The 24,191-nt window shown below is 39.0% G+C and overlaps 1 protein-coding gene across 2 annotated transcripts in view; it reads right to left on the bottom strand.

Moving 5' to 3' along the window:
• Positions 1-4,138: 4,138 nt before the first annotated feature.
• PTGER3 (prostaglandin E receptor 3) overlaps positions 4,139-24,191 on the bottom strand; it is an 84,415-nt gene continuing 64,362 nt past the window's right edge. The window contains exons 3-4 of one of the 2 annotated variants that reach the window (XM_082420781.1): positions 11,247-11,338; positions 4,139-8,350 (exon numbers count right to left, since the gene is read on the bottom strand). In XM_082420781.1, coding sequence (XP_082276907.1) covers positions 8,347-8,350; positions 11,247-11,338 — 96 coding nt within the window. In that variant the 3' untranslated portion in view covers positions 4,139-8,346. Of the gene's footprint in view, positions 8,351-11,246; positions 11,339-21,541; positions 22,417-24,191 lie in introns of those variants that run through there. The other variant, XM_082420782.1, reaches the window with a different exon arrangement.

Raw genomic sequence — 24,191 nt, 5'->3', positions numbered from 1 at the left:
GGAGGGAACCAACACTGTCAACTCCTTGATCTTGGGCTTCCAGCCTCCAGAACTGTGAGAAATAAATCCTGTTATTTAAGCCTTCCAGTCTATGGTACTTTGTTATGGCAACCCTAGCAAACTAATACACCTTATTCACTGCTGCGGCAGCAAATAGTCTCCTTGGCTGATTAGTGATTCCCTTTTATCTCTGTTCCTATACATTAAATGAGAATATTTTGCACATTAGTGGTGTTCCCAGTTAGCCTTCAAAATGATGGACATGTTTTAAAAAAAAGGACAATGTCTTTCAGCATTGCCTTGGCCTTCCATAAGGTGAAAAAAGATGAGACTTAGAAGAGAGAAGAAGACAGTTTGTTATCTGCTTACACCTTCCTCCAAAAAAATATTGTAGCCCCTGGCTGGGTACATACTAACATTGAAGAGCATTTTGATAGAAGTGTGAGCCTCAGTCATAAATAGTTAGAGCCAACTGGGCATTCAGCCAGTGTTTTTAAGGGGGGAGCTAAGCAACAGGAGGATTTCAAGTAGGAAAATAAATAACGAAGTATATTTGTAATCAGGAAAGAGAGAGGAGCACTACCCTGATCATTTGGAAAACCAAGGAATCCACAAAATCAAACTAGTCTTTAGAAAATAGAAAAGGAGGACCGATGTCAAGCGAAAAGCAGCAGTCAGCACCGGGATTGAAGTCCTAGTCCTAAGAGAATCTGGATCAAGTGAGTTTCCTAAACTGCAGCTACACTCCCAACTTCCAGCTCTCTGGACCACATTTGACATATGGAGTTCTCAAATTTTAGTGTGTGAGAATCACTTGGAGGGCTTCTAAAACACAGATTGCTGGGCTCTAGCCCTGGGGTTTCTCATTCGGTAGGTCAGATGGGGCCAAATAATTTGCATTTCTAATAAATTCCCAGGTGATGCTAATGCACTGGTCTAGCGATGTACTGGACTACATCAATGTTGTCACATCTGCTTGTTGAGAAGAATCACCTAGGAGAAGCTTATTTTAAAAATACAAAATCCTAGGTCCCATGCCAAACTTTCTGGCTCATAACCTCCAGGGAAGGGACCAATATTTTCTATTTTAATAAACTTTGAGTGATTAGTATGATTAGGTAAGTTTGAGAAACACTGCACCAAGTCTTCATGAATTTCCTTTTTGCATCTGTCATTTTCCCACATGGTACCAATGGGTGGGTTTTGCAGTATGGCAATAGTTGTACGAGAAGTTAAGAATAGCACAATCACTGAGTTCTGTAACCCTAATCTATTGATACTGCCTATAGGCCAACCATAGAACTGCACTTCTCTTCACGGACAGATGCCCTGGGAGAAGTCTTTCTTAATACCAACTGGCCCTGGGACTGTGATGTAGTCCAGAGCCCACACTGAAATAGGCCCAGGTGATGTAGCTTTTGCTGGCAACTCTAATACTTCTCTTTTGCTCCTTATTATCCCATAACCATGTCTTGCTTCCAATATTAATGGGGTCCCTAGCCTCAGGTTGTTTCCTCTTTAACTTCACAAGTACTTAGTGTGAGTTATACTCTAGGAGTTTTATTTCAAAACCACTTTCTCTTTTTTTTTGGCAGGAATATTCTTGCTGGCACCTGCAGAGGAAATCTCATTGGTTCGGCAGCTGGTTGATGGTAATTCAAGTTAATTGTTTAAAGGGTGGTTGGGGATTTGCAAAGAGCTTGTAGTAAAATTGTTTGGAGCCCAACTATGCCCATGTGCTGCTTTGGTACACATATAGTTCCTCAGATCCAAATTCCAGCCACTTACTCAAAAGTGAGGCATCCTGTAAATGGCTTTCTTTGGACCATCTTTTACCTCTGGGGATTTATAGTGGTCTTAAGAATAGTGGCCTCAAACATATCATATCTAATCTTTTCAGCAACCCTAAAATGTGTTTGTTACTCTTTTACAAACAAGGAAACTGAGGCTAAATGAGATTAAATATAGAATCTTCAAGGTCACATGACTAGCTAGTGTCAGTCAGGATTCAAGGCCAACTATCCAACTTCAAAGCCTGAGCTGTCTCTACAAGACTACAGTATTCTGCCTTTGAAGAAATTCAGGATCAAGTTGGAGAGCAATATTTCAATTTGTTATTTTTTTCTTGAGTTTCTAAGATTGCATCTAAACTTCAGTCAAGTGAGATAAGGTTGTGGCACTCTTTCTCAGTTTTGTCAGTTACTTCCACAGAATCTCTGCCAACTTCAAGTGTAAATACAAACCTAGTTCTGTGACTGGAAAGTCAACAATTGGATGGTTATTCAGAAAGTGTGGCTAATTACCTGCTTTAAGTAACATAAAGACAGTTTGGACTTTGAATTATCTTGAACTTTTGCTTTTGCTCCAAGTCTCATTGCTGATTGTTTCACATCTTCTTTCTGTTCTTTCTTTCACCAGCAAGGACTTATTGAATACCAGTTCTATGCCATACACCAGACTCAGGGATGAAAAACATATCCCTGCCTTGGCTAGCAGAGAAGATGGGCAAATACACCAACAAATTACAACACAGATGGACGTTTTATCAAGAAGAAGGTTTCCTGATAGAAGTGGTACTTGAGTTGAAACTCATGAAAGATGAATTAGGATTAATCATGTACAGAAGAGGAGAAGAGGAGAGGAGAAGAGGAGTATCCAGCCGAGAAGGAACATTATGAGCAAAGTACAAAAGGGTTGGACAGCAGTTTGGCATTGCTGGAAAACAAGGTGGATGTGGAAGAGGAGACCAGAGGCTCAGCAGAGACTAGATTGTAGAAAGCCCCATAGACTAAGTTAGGTTGTTTTAACTTTATCCCTAAGGCTATAGGAAAATATTAAAGATGTTATGAAGGAAAATAGCATAAACAGATTTTCATTTTATTAACAAAATATTACTCTGACAGCAGATGTGGAGGATGATTAAAGGGCCCAAGACCAGAATCAGGACATGGGTTACTGGGGTAATTCAGATGGGAAATGATGGAGGCATAGATTTAAAACATGGCAGTGATGATGAAGAGAATTGAGAAATACTGGTAGGATTAACAGAACTTAAAGGAAGGTTAGATATATAGAAAGAAGATTAACTCAATCTTTAATTTTTTCCCAAAAAGTCTTATTAAAAAATATTACTATGTTTTCCCTCTTCCCTCCAAATTCTCTTAGTATGACATTTACTTAATTTTGCTTGAATATCTATTTCTATTCTTTACCAGCAGAAGCAGAAGCCTCTCCCACCACCACCACAACAATCAGCAAATATTTATGGAGCACTTATTACTGAATCATACTTTGTCTAGTCTTATAACAAATTTACATCCTTTTGTTTTAATCCTGAATTTCTATTGGTAGTCTCTGTTTGGTTTAACCCTGTATTTTACATGGCATTTTGGTTTTTTAGTGTATAATCTCTGCTGCCCTTCCTGTGCCATAGTATTTTAGTGCTTATTACTTAAGTTCTCATGTTTTCTATGTACACTTGCAATTTTATTCTTTATTATTTTCTCTAAGTAATTCTAAATAAGTACTTCTTGTCTATTTCCAAAGCATTTAAAAAGATTTAATATTTCAATTATAAGTTAAATACACTGATAAAAAACCATGATCAGTAACTACTAACTTTCTTTAAGAAATCAGCTAATGACTGTTATTTATTTACTATGGCTCTGGTATACTTATTTCGAAAAGGAAAACACTATACTTTGCTCAAAAAAGTCATAAAATGAAAATTTTCTACTGCTCTCATATGTGCAAATTATGTTCATTTTATTCCACAGGCTATATATCTTCAGCAATACCTTCATTTACTTCTAAGTGTAGTAAAATTCAGCTCATACACCAACGTAAGAAATAACTTAGCTAACCAAAAGACAAGTTAGTTTTATATGTAGTTTCTATTTATCTCATTTATTTTTTTTTCTAACAGCAATCGCCCCATATTCAACAAATATTTGCAGTTGTTTTCTTCAAGAAGTCTAAAGAAGACTCTCTGCACCACTCAGATTTAAAGACTGACAGAAACAGCACATCAAAGAGGAAAAGTAAATAAAGAATCAACTGTCAACTAAATGCTACCTTTCCCCATATTGTGCACACCTAGTGTCTTAGGCATCACTCATGTAGATTGCAGTCTGGCCACTTAGACTCGCCATCAAGTTTTTATTGAGTAATTTCTATGTGCTTACCACAGTGCTAGGCTCTGTAGGTACAAAAGCAGAGGTCCTGCCCACAAGGGGCTTACAATATGGTTGAGTATTAAAAAAAAAAAAAAAAAAACTACAAAAGCTCTTAAAAATGCATATTATACAAATTATTTTTATATAAAAAAGCATTTCAGATAATGACAATAAAATAAAGTCTTAGAACATGAATAAAGAGAGAAACATTTTAATCCATGGGGTAAGCCTAGACATATTTTGAATTAAAATATTTAGTAAAAGCCTGGATTAATGAAATACATAAGCACAAATATTTTTTAAGACAGCTGTTAAACATTTAAGTATTCATAGTAATTAATTAAAAGCATATCAAGCAAGGTATATTTTATTCAGATCCTTAAGGTGTCTGAATAATTACAATTATCTTAACAATAGACTTCTTTTAAATGTGCTTCCAACTACTGAAGATGTTGAAAAAAATTTTGTTCTCTTAAGTAGCTTATATGGTTTCCTTATAACCTAGTTTTCGTTATTTATTTAATTTTTAAAAGTCGTTCTTGTAGACACTAAAAATGTAGACCAATTCAACACTGTCTGAATTTTCATATATTTTGTGGACCAAGTTCCCCTTATAAGATACATATACACATTTACATACAAAAGATAATGACTTTAATTCTCTCCTCCTTCTTTGGGAGAATTTGGATAAATATAACTTCTGATGGAAGCTTAGTCTTCTAACCCTAATATTCCTTGTTTCCTTTCCTTGCCCTGGCTCTGAGATTTCAGCATGGCTTGGCATGCCTCTTCACATTACCCTGTCCCAACCTCTTTTGGGAACAGCATAGCTGGATTTTTTTTGCTTTTGTTTATTTTGTTTCACACTGGGTTGCAGTGGTGCTGAATGAAATCACTGGCTCTGCAATAGAATGTTGGTAGAAGTAGGCAGGAGTTTATTTCTTCCAATGCAAAAGTCATAGGTCTATATGTAGTCAGGAACCAGGTGTATACAGCCCATTTTTTGTGGTGTCAAATACTGTACTAGTGTTATGAGACCCATGAAGAAAATATAAGAAATGTGTCTGTCAACCATGAAATAGAATTTTGTCAAGGGAAAAAGATAGGCATAATGAAAATATTTAAGGAATAATATGGTAATTATGGAAATGAGCACTATATAACTTCAGAGCTGGGGAGAGAGGTAAGCAGATAACAAAGACATAGTAGCCCTCCCTTAGTTTCAGGGAATACATTCCAAGACCCTAGTGGATGACTGAAACCACAGATAGTACCGCATCCTATATATAGTATGTTTTTTCCTATACACAAGTACCTATTTTAAAGTTTAATTTATAAATTAGGTACAGTAAGAGATTAACGATAATAACCAATAGTTATTGTACAAGCTCTTTTTCCTTCTTCACAATTTCAAGAATAGAAGACTTCTTCTTATGTAGATTTTAGCAAACTCAGCATATTTTTTTTTTCTTTCCTTATTAAATCGAGAACTTTCACTTAAAGGAAGCACTTTACACTTAAAGGAAGCACTTTACAATTTCTCTTTGGCATATCCAAATGGCCAAGCATCACTACTCTTGGGCTTTGGGACTATTATTATTATTATTATTTTTGGCCACACCACGCATCTTGGGGGATCTTAGATCCCCGACCAGGGATTGAACCCCAGGCTGGTTGCAGAAAGCGTGGAGTCCTAGCCACTGGAGCACCAGGGAATTCCCTGGGGCCATTATTAAGTTAAAAGCATATTAAGTGCTTGAACCCAGGCACTGCAAAACCTCAACAGTGGATCTGATAACTGAGTGGGCTACCATGTGACTAATGAGTGGGATACGGGGGACAAAGTGATGATTCACGTCCCAGGTAAGACAGAGCGGAACCCTAGGAGATTTCATCATGCTACTCAGAATGACATGCAATTTAACACTTATGAATTGTTTTTTTCTGGAATTTTCCACTTAATATTTTCCGGCTGTGCTTGACCACTGGTAACTGAAACTGCAGATAAGGAGGGCCTTCTGTACTTAAATTGTCCAAGGCCTAAGGACAAGGTGAGATTCGAACATGTGGGAGATGAGTAGGTTTTGTGTGGGCAAAAGTAACCATGAGGTATTAGAATCAAGAAGAATAGCATCCAGGGATTTGTTGTTACATAATGTTGATTCTGTCCATGACATTTCAACCCACAGGAAGCCAGTTTATAGTTGAAGGTGAGAACTCCTGTTATACAGTTGGAGGTAAGTCTAGATAAAGAATTAATCACAGTTAATACTTATTGAGTACCTATTGTGTTACACTCACTTGACGTACCTTATCACAATAACCCCACAGGTAAGTATTATTGTCTTTAGTTTACAGATTAATTCATTGAGACTACATGAAATTAATTAACTTTCTCAAGTTCACAGAGCTAATGAGTGGCACAGCCAGATTTAAATCCAAGTTTGATTCCAAAACCCATGCTTTTATTACTAGATCACATTGTCTTATAAGTGGAGTATCATTGTAATAAGTCTCACATCCCACTGTGCTGTAGGGAGAACAGTAAACCTGGAATCAAAAAACTTAAACTTGGATCTGAATTCCTACTTATGTTAGCTAAGTGACATTGGGCAAGCCCTCTGTAAACCTTACGCTCTTTTGTAAAAATAAAATAGTAAATAGATGAAGCTAGACAACCACATAGCTGGATGATGGACAGATAGAGAGGTAACAGGAGTGTGGATATTCCTATGATGGTCTGCAAATTCTACTTGCTCAATAAAATATGTTGAATTTAAACCTGAATAAAGGGATTGTGTACAGCATCAGTTTTGTGCCAGTTACATAATGCTTGAATTTCAATACATATTTAATGAAAATAATTGTAGTTTGCAGCTAATTCACACTGGTTCAACTAGCCAAAAAGAATGATTCAACTATTTTGGTTTCATCACATTGACAGAAATGACAGTGGAGTCACAGTATAGGCTCCTATTGCAAAACTACTGATACCATATTATCATCTCTTTCCAAGATATCCTTGTATGTGACAGCATGGCCCTTAGGTGCCTAAAGAAGGGACACTCAATAAATATGTGTTGAATTAAGTGAATGGGGCGAGGGAAAAGAAGGAGGAAGGGAGTGGGAAAGAAAGACAAGAGAAAGAAATGTTGGTTGAATTTATGAGCAGGTAAGGGCACATTAGCTGAGAGATAGTAGATGACTCAAAGTATTTTTTTAAAGTTCACAGAATTTCTTATTTCAGACAAACTAGACCCTTTTATTTCATAAAAAAGTAACAAAACTTGATAGTTGATAACTATGTCATTTATTAATTTTGTCTTTTGTATGCCACCCAAGAAGAAATTGTAAGAAATGCTGAATTGATAGTGGTGGATTGGAGACTGCACCCGGATTTTTTAATGCTCCAACTCAACAGTTCATCCCTTAGCTTCATTATTATTTTCTATGACATATCAAGACAGCCCTTCGTTGCATCACACCTTTCAGTCTTCAAAGACAGAGAAATAACAATTATGCTGATTCCTGAGTTACTAAATGACACATAACCAGAATACAGACTTAAGGGCTTTTAGTTCCCAGCTTAGCCCAGAAGAACACATCTCCAAAACATTAATCACACATTTTGCATAAATATCTTTGGTCATGGTACCCTCCTGCCTTCATTTGGCATCCTTTTCTATCTCGTGAAGTTTATGTCTTATTAATTGAATTCTTGCTCTCAGTAAGTTGACTTTTCACTGACAAAAACTTTTACTGATTTTTCAAACTCATATTGCAAAATCAAAACTACGATAAAATGTAAAGATATCCACATCAGTTGAGATTCACATAAGGGTTTGAAGCTGGGGGAAAACTCCTGAAGGATGGGGTTTTCTTTTTCTCATTTTTTCACCAGTCACCATCTGTGCAATCGTACCCAGCTTCTTAAATATATACTCAAAATCCAGTCCCAGAAACCAATTTTTAATACTCAAAGACACGTATTGCAGTAATAAACTTGGTCTCAGTGGATATTACTGACAAGAAAAAACATTAAAATTTTTAAAAAGATGAAAAAGAAGAAACAATCCAAATCAAAATATAAAATTCTCCTTCTCAGGTAGGAAGAAATACATAAACTCAGGGAAGCAGGAATTGCAATAAAAAGTCCACCTCCGTTCTTTCATTATCTGTTAGAATAAAGAGAAAAAGATATAATAAGCATGGATAGGAATACTTTTGTTTTTGTATGGTGTGAGGACTAAGATGTAAGTGTGAAATATAATGTCTTAGACATCAAAACATTCTTGTTTGAAGTAATTACATCTGTGTTTTGTAAATAAAAACAATTTAAATAATTCTGGATTTTGGATCATGTAAACCTCTGGATCATTTAATTATGCTAAGTGTATGCCTTCATTCTGAGCAATTTTTCTGGTTTCCAAGATTGTAATCCAGAAGAATAATCAAATTATAAAACTATATCAATTGTATAAACATTGAATGGTCAAATAATCTTGCCTTAAAAACAAGCCCTAATCAGTATATAACCACACTCTAAAAGCATCAGGAAGTGTACTGATTAAAAGAGCCATGAAATACAATTTTTCTCCTATCAAACCAACAAAGTATTGTGTGTGTGTCTTAAGATATATACAGTGCTGGTTAGAATAAAGCAAAGTAGAAACTCTCACACATTGCTGAATAAATTTTAAATCTCTAGTAATTCTTTTGGAAAGCAGACTATAGGCATCTTTCAAGAATATTAAAAATTTATATATTATTTATTCTTTAAAGTATACTTTTGGTAAAAACAATCACAAATTTTTTTTTTAATTCTGCATTTCAGTCTTTGAGTAATAGATACAACTCTATTCATCACGGTGCCAAATTTGAACACACATAATGATTAAGTAAACTATAGTATATTCTTTTAATAGGCTATTACATAAATATTAAAGTTACTTTAAAAATAATTTGTAAATAATCTGAGGAATGTTTATTTTATGTTAAATGAAGTAAAAAAACAAGACACAATAATGAGTATAGGGCTTCCCTGGTGGTGCAGTGGTTGAGAGTCTGCCTGCCAATGCAGGAGACACGGGTTTGAGCCCTGGTCTGGGAGGATCCCACATGCCGTGGAGCGGCTGGGCCCGTGAGCCACAACTACTGAGCCTGCGCATCTGGAGCCTGTGCTCCACAACAAGAGAGGCCACGGCAGTGAAAGGCCTTCGCACCGCGATGAAGAGTGGCCCCCACTTGCCACAACTAGAGAAAGCCCTTGCACAGAAATGAAGACCCAACACAGCCATAAATAAATAAATTTAAAAATAAAAAATAAAAAAATAAAGGCAGAAAAAAATTTTAAAAAATAATAATAATAATGAGTATATATTATCATAAGTATGTAAAACTAAATCAAGGAAAGTGTAGGGGAAAATGAAGAGAGAAATATACTAAAATGATGGTGGGTTTTTCTTGAGTAGTGGAAGTAAAGTTTAGTAAGTTGCCTTTCTTTCTAATTTTCTTTATTTTCCAAAGTTTCTATAGAGAGCCTGGCTTATTTATATAATGAGGGGAAGTACGATAAGATTTACTTTAAAAAATTAAAAGTGGGATTAGTATGAACCTACCAATAATGAGATGGGAGCTGGGTATCTCCCTACTTTTCCCTTCTTTTGTTTTCCAAGGGATCTGTGTTCATAGCAAAACAGTGCCTGTAATATGTATATTACAGGCAGATATCCAGGGGAAGGATATAAGATCATAAAAGTGAGTTGAGTAAAAACTTTATTGGCCTTGTGATTTTTGGGGTATGTTCCAGAAGCAACCAGCTTATTCTTATCCTTTGGGCATTGTTGCACAGTATTTATTGAAAAACACATTTAGATCTTGCCCTGAAGAACAGAAGTGATTATCTCTCAGTTACTGCCACTATGGGAGAACAAATGGTCAAAGAAATTGAGCTGCTTGAATGTCCACATCTCTCATAACAACTTATATTGAGTAGAGGAGCTATTGTACCCAGCTGTACCCAGGGAATGAAATAAAATGAACATGCTGACTTTCCATTAAAAATGAAGAGTTGAACTTATTTGAAAAGACATGTGCTATCTTTGAAAATAAATTAAAACTTTTTACATGATCTCATTAAAACAAAAAGATCACACAATGCAATGATACACAGAAGACTATTCATTCAGTTAACCCTACAGTCAGTAACAAGAATATTGAAAGGAAATGTTTGAGGGAGGAAACTAATGCTCAAAATTTAGTCTGACCAAACGTGCATCACATTTGGCATTATGTTCTGCTTTCTGCAATGTTCATTCATTGAAATATATGTTTTATACAAAACAGATATAATCGAAAGGTCAAGTAAGAGTGTGCTAAACATATGGTGAACATGCTGAGTTCTGGTGCCTAAGCAAAACAGGGGTCACTTTTAGCGTTAAAATACTCCTGGAAGGATGGGATTAACATGTACACAATACTACGTACAAAATAGATAACCAATAAGGACCTACTGTATAGCACAGGGAACTATACTCAGTATTTTGTAATAACCTATAAGGGAGAAGAATTTGAAAAAGAATATATATATATATATATATAAAATATATATATGTATGTATATATATGTATGTATAATATATATGTATATATATATAATATATATATGTATATAATATATATATGTATGAATTTCTGTGCTGTAGACCTGAAAATAACATGACATTGTAAATCACCTATACTTCAATTTTAAAAAAATTTAAGAAATACACCTGGAGACTGTTCTTACTATGAAAAGTAAGCGACGTGCAGGCTCTTTCACTACATGGAGTTGGTCAGTTCCAAGAGCAGCCTGGAGCCAGTCTCAGAAAGTTCTTAATTGGAGGAAATGTAAGTGAAGTTGTAAAAAACAACAGTAGCTCCTTGGGGAATCTAGTCCTCCTTAATCAGATGTGTGTGCTTAGTTTGCATTTTAATTCTTAGAGATATTCTGCCTTTGTAACATGAATTCGGATCAGAACAGAGAGATGGGGGAGGGCTAAGCTGTAGATCCAGGCGGCTTCTACATCTCACCTTTCCAAGTGGTCACTCCACATCAAGGTTGAGGAGCACTGGTGGGGTAAAGAGGTGGAGCTGGAGGCATAGTTGTTTGTGTGGTGCCTGATCTGTGAACAGACAGAGGGTTTCAGTGGATGAATTATTGATTATGACTCCTTTCATCAGATGACACTTCCCTGAACATCTTTAAAAAAACAGCAGAGCCCCAATCCATACATCAATGCCCATCGGTTATGACCGAGTAAACAAAGATGTTTTAGATATTATCTCCCTGAAACTGTCCCATTCCTGCCTCTGTGCTTTGACCCACATTCTATTTCTTCCCACACTGACACACCAGACATCACTTGAGAGCAGAAATCGGGTCTAATGTGACTTCGGGAGCCCTAGAGCATTTATCACAGCATTTGTTAAATGCCGAATGAAAGCTCACTGACTTCAGATGATCTTTATAGGTAAATCTAATTCTACCACTCTCCAGCTTTCAGTGGCTTCCTGTTGCTCTTAGGGTACAGATCAAAATTCTTAACGTTATCTGTTTGATCTAGCCTCCGGCTGCAACTCCAGCTTTGCTTTGAACCTTTTGCTACCGTGTGCTCAGGCCACACTAGCCGTCCAGGAATGTCACAAACAAGGTCATCCTCCTCCCTACCTCAGGGCCTTTGCACTTGAAGCTTCCCCTACCCAGAGTGCTCTTCCGTTCCCTCATCACCTGGCTGACTGCTACTTGTCCTTCAGGTCTTAACTTGGAAAATCACTTCCTCAGAGAATACCCTGTTGACTAGGACTGGTCTCCCACTGTGTGACCCACTATTTTCTTTTCAAGAATTCATTGTAGTTTGTAACGACTAGTTATTTGTGTGATTATTTGTTTAACACGAGTTGTTATCTCTAGGCTACAAGCTTCATGAGGGCAGAAACCATGCCTGGCTTAGCTTATCACTGCATCTCCAACAGCTACCACAGCGCCTGGCACATAGGTGACGGTCGGTAAGTATTTGTGGCCTGAATGAACAATGCTGCATAATTTGCCCTGAGGCCCGTCCCTCAACAGCATTCTACAAATAATCGCTTAAATTCATTCGATGCAATAAAATATTGAAATATACACATTTCGACAAAGTTGAAATACATAAAAAGAAAATATACCTGAAAAATGTTTCCTTTTTATACATTTCTTAGTAATTCTCTTACAAGAACTAGCAAAATGAAATGAAATTCTTATAAGAAATTGTTATAAGAAAGAACAAAAAGAAATTGAATTCAATGTATCCTTAGTCAGTCTTTTTTATCAGATTGCTAGAGTCCTTTTTTTCTCAAGAGTATAGTTAAGATCATCTTAAATAGCATGTCCAACCCAAGTGGCGTGACATTATATAAAATGTCCAGACAGGCATGTGGTTCTCCAGTTCTTGACTGTGTTAAGCAAATAGACAATTCTTTGTTTTAGGAAGGCAGGGTTATTTGAAGGACAATAAAATGACACGTCTTCATTGCAACAAAAAAATATAATTTGGCCAATATCTATTTCAGAGCAAACAGAAGATGTTCAGGGACACTTTTTATAGAAACATTGTGGATCTGGAAGAGTGGTCAGAGTCGAGGCCAAAGTAGAAAAGAAAAACAAAACAGGTTTTCCTCTTCATTCTCTGAGACTTTCAGAATCCCCTGGGTGCCCCTGTATGAGAAGATCCTCCATCTGTTAAAGAGCAATCTGGTTAGATTGGGTCCCTTCACTAGAGGACCGCTACGTTTCTCTTCCTGATGTCATGCTGCTTAGGTTCTCATTTAGAGGACAGCTTTAACTAAGTAATACACTTGGGATTGCATTATTTGTTGGCCCAACTTTAAGAGCAAATATAACAGTAGGCATTTGGGTATCATATGCCTGTCCAATGTCAAGTAGCAGGAAAAGAAGGAACTAAAGAGAAATGAGGCACTGCAAGGTAATAGGTGAAGAGCCGTGAGTTCTGAAGCATGGTATGGTGCCCTGTTCCACTCCCTAAACCACTCCCCTGGTGGAACCCATCTCCCCTATGGACATTCTCCGTGATTCACTCCGTCATTCACATTACAAAATTCTGCTTCACGGTCACACCTAATTCTGCAGCTTACTCTGCCCCTGCATTTCATGCCAATTTTCTCTCCTGTGTGTCTCTTTTATTTCACTCCTTCTCTCCAGTCTTCACGTCATTGTTCAGAGTCTCACCCTCATTCTTCTTGTGCAGTGTATCAATCTGAACTATATGAAATTCACATTTTTGTTGGATCAAAAATGGTTGGATATTGGAAATTATATCTGATTCAACCTAATAACAGCCTTCTAACTAACTAGTGTTTCTGACTGGAGTCTTTCTTTTCTCTAACACATCCTTTGTATTGTTTCCAAGGCAAACCTTGGCAAATCCTAAACATCTTTGAAGGTTCCCCATTGCTACAGGATAAAGTTCTGAAGTACCTAAGGTGCACCACTGAGTGGTTCCAACCTCCACCTCTGGGTTTATCTCCTGCTTCTCCTCTTCGTGTGACCCTTGATTCAATCCTGTAAACTACTCACACTTCCGGAAACCTGCCAAGGCTCTTTTACACCTAATTACTATGGAGTTTGCTATTCCCTTTCTAAAATGTCTCTCTCTACTTCTGTCCAGAATCAATTGTACTTTTCCTCCAAGATCCAGTCTTTTGTTTTCTTGGAAAAGTATCTTTCCTTCTATCATATATCCATGGCATCGTATACATTATTCAAGATGTAATTATCTCATTATATTGTACTGGATTGGCCAAAACGTTTGTTCGGGTTTTTCCGTAACATCTTACAGAAAAACCCGAACAAACTTTTTGGCAAACCCAATACTTATGAGTGTGTCAGTTTCTCACTTTCTGATTCATAGCAGGAGCCCAATAAATGTTTGTGAGTAAAACGGCATTCTAAGAAATGATTGGCTCTCCTCAGTGGTCAACATTATGAGGCCAAGGACTAACCAAATCTTTTGGCACACATAAGAACCTACTAGGTAGAAATCACTTTATCAGGCATGATGATATGTTCATATTTTAAGTTTCTTTTGACTCTAGAAATGTGTAGTCTCTGTATGTCCCATATAATACTTGAGAATATCCATGGTTACCTTTCACCTAACTATATATCACCCTAACCCACTGGACTGGGATGAAAGCACTTAGACACTCAGTGCACTTTTTTGAATGAATCAATGAAGGAATCAATGAATAATAAGTAAGGACTGTCTTGTGCTGAGTATTCCCAGAGGCAGACCCTGAGCCAAGGGCTTGTATGCAAGTGACTTATTAAGGATGTACTCCCAGGAGAAACAGTAAGGGAGTGGGAAAGTAGGACAGAGAAGGAGAAGAAGCCATGATGTGGTGAGATTTTAGGTAATTCCAGTCTCAGTCTGAAGCTTTGGGAAACTCTGGAGTGTAAACTACACTTCAGAGTTTATCCCATCTCTAGACAAAGGGTCTGGGCTTTCTACTCCCATACCCATAAGTCATTGCTGCTTTGGAGAGGAGTAAAACCTGTAGGTTATGCTGGTTCTGCCTGTGGGCGAGCCTCTGAAGGTACTGGTGTGAACAATTGGCAGCAAAACAAGCAGAAGCCGGGGATGGGTATAGAACTGGTGTACGGGATCCGATAGGTTCTGCGTAGGGATCCAGTCATGTGGGACACACTCCAAGCAAATATTTGGCAAGTTAAGTTTAGCTGGTAGTGGAGGAGACTGCCCATGTGTGTAGATTGGGGAGCTCTGTTCAGCAGGGTGTCCTGTTGAAAATAATCTTCTTCACTCCTGCTACTGATGCCTGGACTCCCTCTAGCTAGGGATAAAACTTCTTAATCTATATTGAGAAGCAATACTTAAAAGGGAATTACCTTGGGTGGAAGGGAGAAAAGGTAGAAATATTTATGTCAGGCAATGCCAAACTCTTTTACGTTTAATCCATTTAATGCTTTACCGTTTTAAGACACTGAATTTCATCCACATCAAAGTATGAGTCTTTCCTGAGAGTGTAGGACGTACAGGCGCCTCTCTTAGACATCTTAGCTCTTACCACTATGAAGATATGTCCAGCTCAAAATAAGTCCTCTTCCTCTTGTTTTAGCTAAGCTTATAGCTTTGTGTGTTCTTCCCAAATTACCAAATATGTATAATACCCAAGCTGCTAGCAAAGCTGGTCCTCTCTCTGGATATGAGAACCCAAAGATTTTCAGTTAAAGCAGCTTCATTTACTCAGCCTTATTACAGGATATTTTTAAAGATTCCTGTTAAGATAGAAAAGACTATCTCTGTGTGTGTGTGTGTGTGTGTGTGTGTGTGTGTGTGTGTGTGTGTGTGACCTTCACTTTGCATTTGACTCTTGGACCAAATTATTTTCCTGTGGCAATTGCGATAAAAAGATTGATGTATGAGTGGCCACTCCAGTCACCTGAACACAACCCAGGTGTTGGGTCTGCTGCCATGGCTTGTGGGTGGACCCTGGCTGTTAGTGGCTTGGCTGGATGCCGGATGCCTGTGTTCCTGGAGCCACCCTGCCTCTGTCTGGTGAACCCTGCGTTAGTCTGTCTGTGAGGTTCCTTTCAGAACGACCCAGCTGCACCACAGAGTGCAGACTACTCTTCAGCATGTTGCTAAAGTTCCCTCTGTTTACTTCGCATCATCTCACTAATTTCTCCCCATCCACTGTTTGATCCTGAATAGCGGAGGTGTATGGTCTGATCTATTGTCTTCAGAATTTCAGTGCCAGATGTGTAATATATTATAAAGGCTAGCTGAATTCCTGAGGAACACAGAGAAAACTATTTGATGATTACTTACCTTCCATCACCTCTAACTACCTGTGTCCTTGTTATAGATCACCCTGCGCCTATAGCTAACCCTCCCTCTTCCAACTTTCTGTTCCCTGGCTCTATTCCACTGCCTTCAAAAGTCATAGGCTTCCCTTATCTTGGGAAATAAAATACACACAAACACCTGTTCTTGACTGCTTGTCCCTTCCCCTTTCTGTAAGTGTGGTCCAATCTCTTGCTCCCTTTACCACCAGCTTCTCTACATGATATATCCACTACTCTTATTTCCTCTCCCTTCAACTCCCTCCTAAAAGACAGCCCCAAATTATAAAGTTCTTTCCCTTTGTCAGGCATGTTCTAAACATTTGACAAGTGTTCATTCTTTGAAGTTTGCACTACTATCATCTCTCCACTTGACAGATGAGGAAACTGAGGAAAAGAAAGGTAAAATAACTTTGTCCAGGGTCACCCACAGGTAAGTGGCAGAGCTTGGATTCAAATGCAGACAGTCTGGTTCCAGAATACATGCTAACTACACTCTACATTTCCTCTATAATTGGATTTCATCCCAGTGACAGTAAAACTAGTCTCTTGGAAACTTTGCAATTTACTATCATCTCTGGTATTGTAGTACTTGAGCTAGATGCACCTATGCTGCATACTAAGATCTAGTATTTACAAGATTGTCCTCTTTTTATACAAGTATAATGAAACTTCATTAATTTGGAATGAACAAATCATTCTGATGAGGGCTGAACTAAATGTTGTATTTTCATGATGTATAAAAAGGGGTTAATTGGGGACTTTCCTGGTGGCGCAGTGGTTAAGAATCTGCCTGCCAATGCAGGGGACATGGGTTCGAGCCCTGGTCCGGGAAGATCTCACATGCCGCAGAGCAACTAAGCCCGTGAGCCACAACTGCTGAGCCCATGTGCCACAACTACCGAAGCCCGTGTGCCTAGAGCCCATGCTCCGCAACAAGAGAAGCCCACGCACTGCAACAAAGAGTAGCCCCCGCTCACCGCAACTAGAGAAAGCCTACACTCAGCAACGAAGACCCAACGCAGACAAAAATAAATAAATAAAATAAATAATTTTTTTTAAAAGGGGTTAATTGATCAAAGAAATAAGTAAAACATGTAAGTCAGTAGGGGCAGAATTTGACCTACTCCAGGAGAAAAAATATAGATAATTTTAGAATATTGAAATGCAAATATGTGACAAAGTTATTTTTTATAACTAAAAAATAGAGCTAGCTAGCTTGCAGCAAAGTCTTGTCTGGAATTCAGCCTTCTTATTTCTGTTCCATCATAAGGCCCCATAATCAATCTATAGATTTGATTCACTTGTAAACACCCCCAGAGTATAACAGTTATTCAGCAAACACTTGTTTCATAAAAAACGAAAGAGGTGGATAACTGAGCAGTGTGAAAAACTAAAATGTGACCTGGCCAATTATACTAGTCAGTGAACCCCACAAGGACAGAGATTTTTATCTGTTTTTGTTCACTGATGCACCCCCTGTGACTAGACCAGAGCCTGCCACAGTGCAGCTTAATTACTGTTTAATGTTTAAATGAATGATTTCTATGTGTTTTTACATAGAGTGCCCGCAAGTGGGTGGATATTGTTTCCATTTTATAGCTGAAAAAAAAAAAATGAAAGCTCAACAAAGTGAAGTAACTTGCTCAAGTCTAGACCTAGATCCAGGACTAGAAACTAGGCCTTTTGCTCCTAGTTCATTACTTAACAGTAAAAATATTGCTTTCTGATTTTTAAAAAATCAGTTAATTATTCTGTATAAGGGATAAAGATAGATATGGAAGCTTCAGCAACATTCTAAGGAGATGCGTACCGCTGGTGCCTTATCTACGGTCATTACGCACTTGCTGGTCTCGGAGTGAGGCATCGCTTCTACTCTGGGTGTTCCTATTCCACACTATCAAGAAGAAGAAACAGTTTTGCTTCTTACTCCTCAAAGCTTTCCTTCCCTTCATCTTTCTCTTCTCAGAGAAATGAAAGAGGGAGGTGCAGCGCCTTTTTTCTAATGATGGTCTTCATGCTCTCCCTGAGACTCTGAGCAGCTAAGGCTACATAAAGGCTCTAATGTCTGACAATCTCCTCCTCAGTAGAACTTCATCTTCGGGTTTTTACAGCCTTACAGTCCAAAAATATTACACTGAAACTCGGCTATGTGACCTCCAATGCTTCTGTCTTAACCTAGTCTTTTAAAGGCGTTCTGCCTTTTTCTCCTTCTAAAACATTAAAATGTGTTCGAAAGAAAGTAGACCTTAAATGTAATTCACACTGGTTTCCTCACAGTAGTACAGATTGTAGAAACCCTAAGAATTCAGAGAAAGGGAAATAAAAGTGGCTTTTGTTTTGGGGGGTGAGGTTTCATCAAGAGGTATAAGGTGTGAAAAGAATTGGTAGGGAGGAGGGGGAAAGCTTGAACAAAGACAGATGCTAGAACATACAAGACTCAGAAAAGCACAAATGGGCTTCCCTGGTGGTGCAGTGGTTAAGAATCGGCCTGCCAATGCAGGGGACAAGGGTTCGAGCCCTGGTCTGGGAAGATCCCACATACCGCGGAGCAACTAAGCCCGTGCGTCACAACTACTGCGCCTGCACTCTAGAGCCTGCGAGCCACAACTACTGAGCCCATGAGCCACAACTACTGAAGCCTGCGTGCCTAGAGCCCGTGCTCTGCAACAAGAGAAGCCACCGCAGTGAGAAGCCTGCGCACCACAACGAAGAGTAGCCCCCGCTCGCAGCAACTAGAGAAAGCCCACACGCAGCAACGAAGACCCAACGCAGCCAAAATTAAATAAATAAGTAAATTTAAAAAAAAGAAAGAAAGAAAGAAAAGCACAAGTGCAGCTGGCAGTAATGGGCACTTCACTTCGGGACTAAGATTGGGTAAAGCTGGGCAGCAGCTGAGGAGGCAGAACGGCTTCCCACCTCAGAGAAGTCTAAGACTTTGACACAATTTGGGGGATTACAGACTGATAACTGGTAGCCAGAAACCTCATGCAAGAAGGAAGGCTAAATGTTAAAAATCCCATTCTGTATTACTCAGCCATAAAAAGGAACAAAATTGGGTCATTTGTAGAGACGTGGATGGATCTAGAGACTGTCATACAGAGTGAAGTAAGTCAGAAAGAGAAAAACAAATACTGTATATTAATGCATATATGTGGAACCTAGAAAAATGGTACAGGTTTACAGGGCAGAAATTGAGACACAGATGTAGAGAACAAACGTATAGACACCAAGGGGGGATGGTAAGGGGGGATGGTAAGGGGGGATGGTGGGGGGGATGGGGGGATGGGGGGATGGGGGGGATGGTGGGGGGATGGTGGGGGGGATGGTGGAGGGGATGGTGGTGGGGGATGGTGGTGGGGGGATGGTGGTGGGGAGATGAACTGAGAGATTGGGATAATAAGAACCTGCTGTATAAAAAAATAAAGTGAAATTCAAAAATTCAAAAAAAAAAATCCCATTCTGGGAGGAGCATCCCAGACTCTACAGGGAGCAATGGTTGCTCTAGCCTCTGGCTCCCAGGGAATATTATCCACCCCTCTGCCACACCTGTTACAGTGCCTGCAACATCTGCTCTCACATCTGGCCTCTGAGGAGACTCTGAGAAGCTGGAATATCAACACTGAGGTTGTACCTCGCCCCCGAAATTTTCTTTATTTCATGCTACAAAGTAAGCGGGGGGGAAAGTTTTCCCTTCAGAAATCTGGCTTACATTATATAAATGAAATACGAGAGTTTCTCAATACCCTGAAATCTAGCCAGCCTTTTGTGGGTAATATCCAGAGGTGGGGAAATTTTGACTGAATACTACTTCTCTGTAAGAAGAATATAATAGTTTCTTCCACAGCATTTGATAATATCTTTGGATACTATACTTCCCAAGAGCCAATTTAGTCATTTTTCCACTGCTAAGAAAATTTAAATCTCTTTTCCAACTAGTTTTTTTCATTAAGGGCCCTTATAATGCATTTTACTTGAATATTTATTTCAAAATTCCAATTCCAACTTATCACCAAATCTAAGTGATTCTTGTTTTTTTGTTTTTGTTTTTTTAATGTATCTGGGAAATCCTTTCTTCCCTAACCATTCTGCATCTTTCTTAGTTCCTCCTTTATTACCCACCCACAGTGTCACTGCAACCTTCTTTAGTCCCCTAAGTGATTTCTCTTCCTCTAGTCTCTGCTATAACCCAGCCCTCATAAAATCCCACATTCAGCCTATGGCATCGAAAAAAAATGGATTCTAAAACATACTGGTTAGAATCCTGGTTCCAATAGTTATTAGCTGTGTGACCTTGAGGAAGTTAGTTGAATTTGCAGGGCATCAGTTGCCTCCTCAGTTAAATGGGAACAGCAGTAGTTCTACCCCATAATATTATCAGTAGGATTAAAAGGGAGAATGTATAGGAAGAGCTTAAAACAGAAATTGACACAGAGTAAGCTCTCAGGAAGTATTAGCTATTTCAGCTACATTGGGCATGTCATTCGTTATACCACCTGCACCTACAGACCTTTATAAGGGAAGTTCCTCTGCTCACAGCCCCACTGAAGGGGCATCCACATCCACAGGCTACCATATTTTGTACAAGGATTCTGCATATCCCAGGAATACCCAGTTGGACAAGGTATACAAACCTAAGACATATAGCCTTGCCAGTCAAGGAACAATGAGCTGACAAGGCAGATATTTCCTCTCTTGAGAATCTGAATTTGGAAATGTTTAAAAAATCAGGAAGTTAGCAGCAGGACCAGTGCCATGAGGAAGCAGATATTGTAAGTAAAGAAAAATTATAAAGTTAAGAAATTATATTGACAGTGGAGAGAAAGACTTGGCAGTTGGTAATGGAAACACAGTCAAACAGGTAGAAAATAGCTAGGTCCAATGATGGCGGAAGATTAGCAAGGAACTCATTTATTCCAACAGTTGATTCTCTGGATCCTGATCTACCCTCCAACTCCAGCCTATGTACTCCAGGCCATGATATTCCATTATAATAAACCTCCCCTTGCTTGAGTTAACCTGAGTGGTGCTCCATTTCTTACATCGCAAAGAGACTAAATAACAACATTGGCCATTGCAGACACCTTAGTTGATGAGTTGGTAATCGGATCCCTACTTTAGCAATTCTTACTGCCCATCAGTCAACTCACTGCCCTCCAATTCACCCTGTACACTGTCCCTACAATTCTCCTCATCCTGAATGGGCTCCCATTCTTTTTTTTTTTTTTAATTTCTATTTATTTATTTTTGGCTGCTTTGGGTCTTTTTTTTTTTTTTTTAACATCTTTATTGGAGTATAATTGCTTTACAATGTTGTGTTAGTTTCTGCTTTATAACAAAGTGAATCAGTTATACATATACATATATCCCCATATCCCCTCCCTCTTGCATCTCCCTCCCTCCCATCCTCCCTATCCCACTCTAGGTGGTCACAAAGCACCGAGCTGATCTCCCTGTGCTATGCAGCTGCTTCCCACTAGCTAGCTATTTTACATTTGGTAGTGTATGTATGTCCATGCCACTCTCTCACTTCGTCCCAGCTTACCCTTCCCCCTCCCTGTGTCCTCAAGTCCATTCTCTATGTCTGCGTCTTTATTCCTGTCCTGCCCTTAGGTCCTTCAGAACCATTGTTGTTGTTTTTTTTTTTAGATTCTGTATATATGTGTTAACATATGGTATTTGTTTTTCTCTTTCTGACTTACCTCACTCTGTATGACAGTTTCTAGGTCCATCCACCTCACTGCAAATAACTCAATTTCATTTCTTTTTATGGCTGAGTAATATTCCTTGGTATATATGTTGGGCTCTCATTCTTTTGGGGAATATGCACAGCCTACTTTTCTTTCAAGAGCTAGGTCAAATCCCACTTTCTCCATGCAAACCTGGGTACCATACCAGACAGAACTGGATCCAGGCTTGCAGAACCTGAAGCATATACAACTTTCTTTAATGAAATGAATATAAAACCAGACCTCGGAAAAGGCCTGTGAAATGAGGGGCTTTGAGGTCTGAGCTTCATTAGCTTAACCATACATCTGCCTCTGGTACCAACTCAGGAGGAACTTTTCCTCAGTGAAATTATTCTACCAGCTACATTTACAGCGATGTGTATAATCACACAGAGCTGCTAGATAAATTATTACAGTCTTACACCTTGCCTCCCACTTTGGGTACATCATTTGTGAGTGGGCTGCAACATTCTTCCTTCCATTTGGCTAGAATTGGGGTTGTTCGGACATAGCCAAAGTCACTTAGAAGTATCAGTATCTCCTGATTGTAAGTTCCATGGAAGCAGGGTTCACACCTATTTTGTTTCTGCATCATGCCCACATATCACAGTGCCTGGAACAAAGGATGAACTCAATAAATATTTGCTGAGTGAATGAATGAATGCATGATCTTTTCATTAAGATTCTAGTTCTTTAAAAGCAGGGCCTGTACTATAAATACTCTCTAACTAACTCCAAAGAGCCCAGCATGATGTATGACACAGAGTGGCACTAGTTAGTATTTGCTGGCTGACTTATGATGCACTATGTATGTATAAGGGAGATTCTTTTTCTTTAAGCTTGGTGATAGCCATGCACACCTGGTCAAATTCACAACCTGCCTTATCTTGTATGCACTCCCCAGGTCTATAAAGGTAAACCATGCAAAAGGAAGAACAATTGATTGGCATCAACAAGATAGTAGACTAGAGACTAACCCTTTCCTACACCATCCTTGCTGCTCTCTGATTCATTGAATTTGGTTGGTTTGTTCCACATCTGGAGTTTTCTGGTTCTCAGAACCAGGGGGATATAGCCCTATACCCAGACATAGACTTTAATCTGAGCCTGGTTCCTGAAAAATCCTGGCCTGCAGGGATTTATTGTCATGGAGAACTTGAGCTGGCCAGAGGCCTATTAATGCCCGTAATTGTCGGTTTGAATAATGAAAACTTGTTGTTACTGGGTATACAGTACTGCATGGCTTAGCTATTGTAGCTATCTGTTATGTTGCTAATTCACTTAAATAATAACATTATTTAGATTGACCAAAATAACAAAATTATTTTAACTATTCAAAATTACTAAGAAAATAAAGGTAACCTAGGAACTCACAACCTACTCTCCAGTTGAAAGGGAAAATATTTTTTAAACTTATTTTTTCAAAGATGGGAAAAAATGAAGTTGTGCAGTTCAGAAAAATAGGGAAAGTATTTTGATGAAACAACAACAATATTCTTTAAAGCTTTAAATACCTCCTAATTATTTTTCGGATCAGTAAAAGTATTGTTTCCCATTTCCTCCCCACAGCCATGGAAACCATTCCATCATCATAGCCCCAGGCAAATGGGACCATTTTAAGAAGGAGGAAATGGCATGGAGGCAGGCAAAAGCCTTTCTAGTGCTAGGAGGTGGAGATGATATAGGAAGAGAAGCAGGAGAGATGTCTTTACTTCTCCACCACAACTGCCTCAGCATCAAACCCCACAAGTGGGAGGGTGACAAAAGAATAGAAACGTCAAGTAGAAAGAAGGGATGGTTACAAGTCTTTGAGGACACAGTCTCAGAGTGTGCCCTGGCACACATGTATGTATACTTCTGGAGAAGGGGAATAGCAGAGAGAGGCCACGATGATATTCTGGGTGCCCCCAGCCCTCACATGGTAGAGAAGGTCCCCCAGAGTCTCCCTGGGGTTCATGGAAAAGAGAAGAAAGCTAAACGCCAGAGGAGCTGCCATGGAGCTGCTATGTTCAGGACCAGAGTGACACCCTGGCAGAGATAGCAGTTCCTATGGGTTGGACAGCCCAAAGCAGTTTCCAGAGGAAGGAAGTGGCAGAGCCTTGAGGGTCTGCTGTGCCAGTGAGACAGCAATGGGGCTGAGTCAGCAAAGTAGGACCACAGGGCTCAAATGTGCTGAGGAAACAGTTCACAGGCTTCACCAGCCCTGAATCAACGGGGGATGCCAGCAGCTACCCAGCAACCAGGAAGACCAAAATCAACTCTAGGGAGGGTAGGGAGGACCCAGCGGACAGAACCAGGTCCCCTGTGTGGACAAGCTGCCTCTCTTTATCTGCCCCCATTGCCATGAGGGAATATAAGCTTCTTCCTTCACACAGATGCCATCTTGGC

The sequence above is a fragment of the Balaenoptera physalus genome (genome assembly GCF_965194825.1).
Source record: "Balaenoptera physalus genome assembly, chromosome: 1".
NCBI classification, from domain to species: Eukaryota; Metazoa; Chordata; class Mammalia; order Artiodactyla; family Balaenopteridae; genus Balaenoptera; species Balaenoptera physalus.
The sequence above is the reverse complement of the archived record's forward strand: the minus strand, read 5'-3'. Positions and strand labels throughout refer to the sequence as shown.